The sequence below is a fragment of the Poecilia reticulata genome, chromosome 3 (assembly GCF_904066995.2).
Source record: "Poecilia reticulata chromosome 3, P_reticulata-male-v2, whole genome shotgun sequence".
In the NCBI taxonomy this organism is placed as follows: domain Eukaryota; kingdom Metazoa; phylum Chordata; class Actinopteri; order Cyprinodontiformes; family Poeciliidae; genus Poecilia; species Poecilia reticulata.
The window spans coordinates 15,211,118-15,217,274 of NC_088832.1; the positions used below are offsets into that span (position 1 = coordinate 15,211,118).

At 39.6% G+C, this 6,157-nt stretch overlaps 1 protein-coding gene and 1 long non-coding RNA gene across 2 annotated transcripts; one reads left to right on the top strand and one right to left on the bottom strand.

Annotated features, from left to right (window-relative positions):
• Nucleotides 1-359: 359 nt before the first annotated feature.
• Nucleotides 360-3,163, bottom strand: LOC145551090 (uncharacterized). The gene is made up of 3 exons (XR_014086888.1): nt 2,086-3,163; nt 559-651; nt 360-416 (listed from the first exon to the last, which is right to left on the bottom strand). It is a non-coding gene; the product is annotated as an uncharacterized LOC145551090 (long non-coding RNA).
• Nucleotides 3,164-3,272: 109 nt separating this feature from the next.
• rrad (Ras-related associated with diabetes) lies at nt 3,273-5,929 on the top strand. The gene is made up of 5 exons (XM_008405095.3): nt 3,273-3,416; nt 3,617-4,007; nt 4,490-4,563; nt 4,672-4,876; nt 5,021-5,929. The coding sequence occupies exons 2-5, from the start codon at nt 3,635-3,637 to the stop codon at nt 5,296-5,298; spliced, it is 930 nt and encodes a 309-aa protein (XP_008403317.1). The 5' UTR covers nt 3,273-3,416; nt 3,617-3,634; the 3' UTR covers nt 5,299-5,929.
• Nucleotides 5,930-6,157: the final 228 nt, after the last annotated feature.

Genomic DNA, 6,157 nt, shown 5'->3' on the forward strand with positions numbered 1-6,157 from the left:
TCATGTGTTGTCTCTGCCTGGCAGAGCTTTCCGTCCAGAATTGCTTCATAATTGATTGTCCTACAAGCTCTCTGTATTGTGCATAATTCATAAATAAACCTGATTGAGTGATTTTACCTGAACAGTGCTTGGTAAGTTTTTTTTTCCACAACAATGGACAAAAACATTAAAGGTTCTCAAGTAAAAGGCGTGGCAGTTTTAGCTAATGTTGGACCCATGAGCCAATGCTAACATTAGCATATTAGCCTGCAAAGACTTTTATGCGTCATCTTTTCAAAGAAAAATTTACCTGTAACCATATATGCGAGTAGTAAAGGCAGACATGGCACATGAAAATATACTGAAGACGAATAACTCACCTTTAAAGAAGCTCTGTTTCCCGCACTTTACTGCGCATCGCTGAGCTGAAGCATTCACTGCAGTGACAAAAATAGTCAAATCCAGTTTACTCAATTTTTTTAATGTAGTCTTGTACTTTTCTCAGGCCAAACATGTACATTGCTCACATTACTTGAGTTGAATAAACAATTTAGTGAGACTTGAGTAAAGCATACAAACCTAATTAAAGTAAGAATAGGTATTGCCTTTTAGAGTGTTCTAGGCAAGGGCGTAGGAACGAGTCTGTCATTGGGGGCGACGCATATCGGAAACCTGACAGATCAGTAAATATTTTGAGCAGAAATGTCAAACAATTATGCCATCATCACATCAGTAATGCGTTACTCGAATCTGACCCTTGTTTCAGTAACAAGTATTCTAACACGTTACTATTTACAATCCAATAATCAGGATTCCAGGATGAACACCCACTTTAGCATTTGCCTCAGAACTAGCAAGCTACATACTCTGGTAGCACAGACAGGCCACCAGATTCTGATATATTTTATTGGTCAAAAGACATTTGATTATTGGTCAAAATGCACTGATATAAACTGACTTGCAGTTGAACTGGTTCTACTTCTTTCTAAAACCAAAGTAAAAAACAAATAATAAAATAGGACTCGGCAGTTTTAAACTCAATACAGCAGTTTGACCAGCAAAAATAAAATCTAAAAAAACAAGTTTAGTTCTTCTTGAGAAACTCTACATCAGTGCAACAGTTTGATCTACAAAATAAATAAAAATGATGCTTTTCACTTCTAAGACACCTTAGCTCCTCACTGTTAACTCAGTCTCACTTTCCAGCTCTGCATTCAGTACCAAACATGAGCCATAAAAAACACTGAAGCAAAAAGCCTAAATGTTTTTATTCTGTAATTTTTAGTCGCAAACATTTAACTAAAATATCTACTGATATGTGTTTCTGTCTCTGCCTCCCTCTGACTCTCTGCAACCTGGTGTTCCCGCATGGATTCATGGATTTACAACAGACACTACAGTAATTTACAGGATCAGAATGTGAACTAAATATAAAAAGTATGTTTTTATCATACAGAATGAGAATTTAAACAACTTAATTTTCAGATGTATACATTATTATACATCTCAACTCTATTTACTTTGTAGCAAAACTTTTCACTAATTTATTTTTAAACCTCCTCAAGCACTTTTCTTATCCTGTAATTAATATATTTGTTTATATAATTAATATAATTAATATAATTTTTATATCTTCACACTCTGAAACTCCACTTGGCTCTCCTATGCCTGACCTGCTCCTCTCATAATAAAATAGTTTAGTTTATTTAAAAATTAAAAACAGTTCATACATATTTAAATAAACTAAATGAAGACCTCACCAGAGCTTCTTCACCTTTCTTCGACATCATTCTAGCACTGCTGTTCTCCTAAATATCTAAATAATATAATATATAAATACACGTTAAGTGGTCGAGTATGATCAGGTGTTGCTCACTTTAAATAAAAAAAAGGCTAATTTCGCTGCTTTTTCAGTCTCATTCTAAATCATTGTGACTAGACTAGCTAACTTTTAAACAAAGTTAGCAGTAAAATTTTGGACATGTGACTATTCCAGAATTAAAACAGCTTAACCAAAAAGATTTAGTTCTATATATGAAAATAAACTCACAACAAGATGTTATAAACGAGCGATATTCATGGCAAAATTCCTGACAGATTGTTTACCTCATTCAAACGGAGTTTCTTTGACTCTGCTGCTGCCTTTACTCTGAGCGGCTCAGAGAGGGGAGGAAGCGCTCTGCTAATGCGCTGTTGTGCGCCTTCAAAATAAAAGCATGCGAGTGGAAGATTTTAAAATTCTTCGCAACTGAGGTAAAATTATTGGGGGGGGACGAATGTGACTCTCTCCAATATATCATGTCCCCCCCATTCGCCCCGCTTCCTACGCCTATGCTTGTACATGTATGTTGCTTGAAAGCCAAACGTGGCCTTCATGTGACATTTCTTTTTTCTTTCTACCTCTGCATAAAAGACTACTGTGCGTTTCAACACAGTCTGCCACAAGATGGCAGCAACACAATATAGGTAAATTTTCCAAACTGGCGCGATGGTAAGAGATCACCAGAGAGAAATGTATTAGATCCCTTTTTGATCATTAGAATTTGCAGCCTAAATTGACATAATTTGATTCCTGGCATGGATCAGTTTTGCTCTTGCAAGGTCAGGCTAGACAAGTAACAGAGACTGCAGCTGCAGGTTATGCTACTGCAGCGTTTCTGTCATTTTTGAAATAGGTGGTGCCTGGGGATGAATGAGAATTAGCTGCTACGTGTGGAGAATTTCTATGTGGTTAAAAAAATTTGACATGTTTATCTATATGTAGCTACCTCATAAAAAAATTGATTTTTTTTTTCCTCCAGTGCGCACGTTTATTTGGCCATTTCAACTGCAATACTATTAGAGAAACAAAACGCTGATATGATTCTTTGTTAAGCCTCACATTTGAGTCATAACAAGCCACATACCCCAAATATTACGCTCGCGAGTACGCTCCATCTTGATTTCACAATGAAGATCGAAATTTCATGTTATCACTTTCATTAAAAATATTAACTTCGCCCACATTTTGCTTTTAGATGTGGTGTTCAGCTTGCACATCGCAGAAAACTAAACACGTTTCAGCAAATTTCGCATTTCTTTTATGGCTTTTATACAAAGCGTGCATGCCTCCCTCTTTAAGTGGGCATCCCCTCTTAAAAAATGCATCGCTGGCCGCCCCCTCATCTGTGAGCTCCATTTGGTGCTGCGGAAGGGAGATTCCTTTCCAGTCACACTCCCCCCCCCTCCTCCGCGTGATGTTACCGTTACGCACCACCATAATAAATGGAGACGTGACTCTTCTGGGCGAATCCTTGCCGACGTCACTCCCGCTTGATATAAAGAAGCTTGAGCAGCAGCTCTGGACAGACTAAAGCAAAAGCGCCTTTTTGACTGCAGCGAATTTATAAAGCGAGAATTACAGGATTGCTATTGTTGGATTTATTTATCAGCCAAGGGTAAGTGTGTTTTTAAAGCAAAAGAAAATGTGAAACTTTAATTATAATTGGCGTGTGCTAATCAGCCATTTTATCTCATTGCATGACTTATTTTATTGCCTGAGCGTTAAATCTCTTTTCTATCCATCGTGTTTAAACTTTTGTTACTGTAAATGTGATTCACAATTCGCATATTTACGCATGGCGCTCCTACCCCACAGACCCACGGTACCCACACAATGACTCTGAACAAGGGTGACAAATTCCGTAACATGGATAAGAGGAGAGGAAGCGTTCCGTTCCCAATGAACCTTCCCAACCTGCACAGGAGAAGCATGCCCGTGGACGACCGGGATCTGCGCGCCACGACGCCGCAGACGGGGCAAACCGACGAGCTTTCCAACCTACTGCGCTGCACGTCCTACTCCCCAAGCGACGAGCACCGAGGCAGCTGCGCCTCGGACTCTTCTGACTCGGTGATCTCCACCGGGAGCGAGACAGACTCCCAGGTCTACAAGGTGGTCCTGCTCGGGGAGCACGGGGTCGGCAAGTCCAGCCTGGCGCGTGTCTTTGGAGGGCTTGAGGACGCCGGTCACGACTGCGATGAAGCAGGTAAATGGTGATGCCAAGAATGAGTCATCAGCCTACATTTATATACACACTCTCACTGAAGACTTTCATTGATACATTAGAGTGTGACAATTGTGTGGTTCTTTCAATGCACTTAAATTTGTGAGAAAGGGAAAATAGTTGTTGAATGAAATAACCAAATAAGCGTAACGCACAATTCATTTCAAATTAACAACACAGAGAAACGTCTTTATTTCAGACGTCTCTAACATTTTTGTGCTGCCATTGCGCTTCACTGAAAACATGTACATGAAGTATATATTTCCATCTTGAGTAGAATCGCACACCTAACATTATAATTTAAGGGGGAAATATGGAAGACAATATTTGCAGGCATTACCAACATTTTCCTGAAATATTTAGAGAACTAAAACAATGTCTGAAGAAAAATAAGTCACACAGATAACAGATAAGGTTGCTCTGCTGCCAGAATGTAACACAATATTTATCCCTTCTCCCCTCAGGAAATACTTATGACAGATCTATTTTTGTGGACGAAGAGGAGGCTTCCATTTTGCTCTATGACATCTGGGAGCAGGTGAGCATTATATATTATTAATGCAGTGTTTCCCCCCGCCCCCATTGACGGATATGTTATTTGTAAACTGGCCAAGCCTAACATTGGTTTCTGGTTTCTCTTCTGAAGGATAATAGCCAGTGGCTAAAGGAGCAGTGCATGAGGATGGGAGACGCATACATCATCGTGTACTCAGTGACGGACAAGTCGAGCTTCGAGAAGGCATCAGAGCTCCGCATCCAGCTGCGTCGAGCCAGGCAGTCGGAGAACATTCCCATTATCCTTGTTGGCAACAAAAGTGACTTGGTGCGGTCCAGAGAGGTGTCAGTTGATGGTGAGTTAGTGTATTTAATCAGTGAGATCAACAAGAGAAAGAGAAACAAACATGAGAGCCAAGGAAATAATTGGTGGTCTTGAATAGTGCACCTTTAAATCTTTTTTGTTTTGTTTTGTTTTCCTCTCCTTCGTCGGGTTACAGAGGGAAGCGCCTGTGCCGTGGTGTTTGACTGCAAGTTCATCGAGACGTCTGCATCGCTTCACCACAACGTGCATGCCTTGTTCGAGGGCATCGTCAGACAGATCCGTCTGAGGAAAGACAGCAAAGAGGAAAACGCGAGGCGCATGGCCAACTGCAGGCGCAGAGAGAGCATCAGCAAGAAGGCCAAACGCTTTCTGGGTCGCATGGTCGCACGCAAAAACAAAAAGATGGCCTTCAGGCAGAAGTCCAAGTCATGCCATGACCTTACGGTTCTCTGAGTAACACATAGGACAGAGAGACTAATTTATGTTTTTTTTTTTCCTTTTTCCTTTGGCCTCTGAAGACCTGATCCTGTGTGTGTTTTAACACTGATCCTAAAGGACTAATAGAGCTGTACAGAATATATTTTTGTTTTTCAATGCACAAACCAAAAGCTAAGACAGGATGTGATTTGCAAAAAAAGAAAAAAAAAAAAAAAGACCGGTATTGTAAAAGGATATCACAATAATGGTCACATCTTCTAAACTTTTGCAAACATTTTACTTTACAGTCTGCCTTAAACATTTTGCCATCATATAAGGATTCTTTTGTCTAAAAGATTTGATACCTTATTTCTAATCAGGTGCAAAGATTGTCTTGCTGTTTGGGTTGTTGTTGTGCTCCATTGTTGAAGGGGATTGATGTGTATATACCATAAGTAGGCATAGTGCTGAATGCAACAAACATCTCATCATTATCAATATCATCTGGGGTTCTAATATATACTTGAATGATGGTGCGCAGGTTCGTGCCTCGGTCAAGTTGCTGAAGACTACTCTAAGCTTAGGTAAAACCTCTTTTATTCTGTGTTGTTCCATGACATTGAATTCAGGTTGTGAATGTATGAGTAAAGCAATAAGTTAGTAATGTAAGCCTTGACATTGTTTGAGTTTTTTTGTTTACATAGATTTTCTTTTTCAATAAAATTGAAAAAAAAAAAGCCTTTTTCCCGCCCTCTCATTATTACCATGACAACATAATACGCAGAATGCAACTAAGAAGAATTAGTTGTTGTTTTGGGTGAGTTATCTGCCCATGAATATTTATTGATGCAATCAGTGGAACGGAACTTCTCCGGCTATTGGCTCTAAAGGGAGG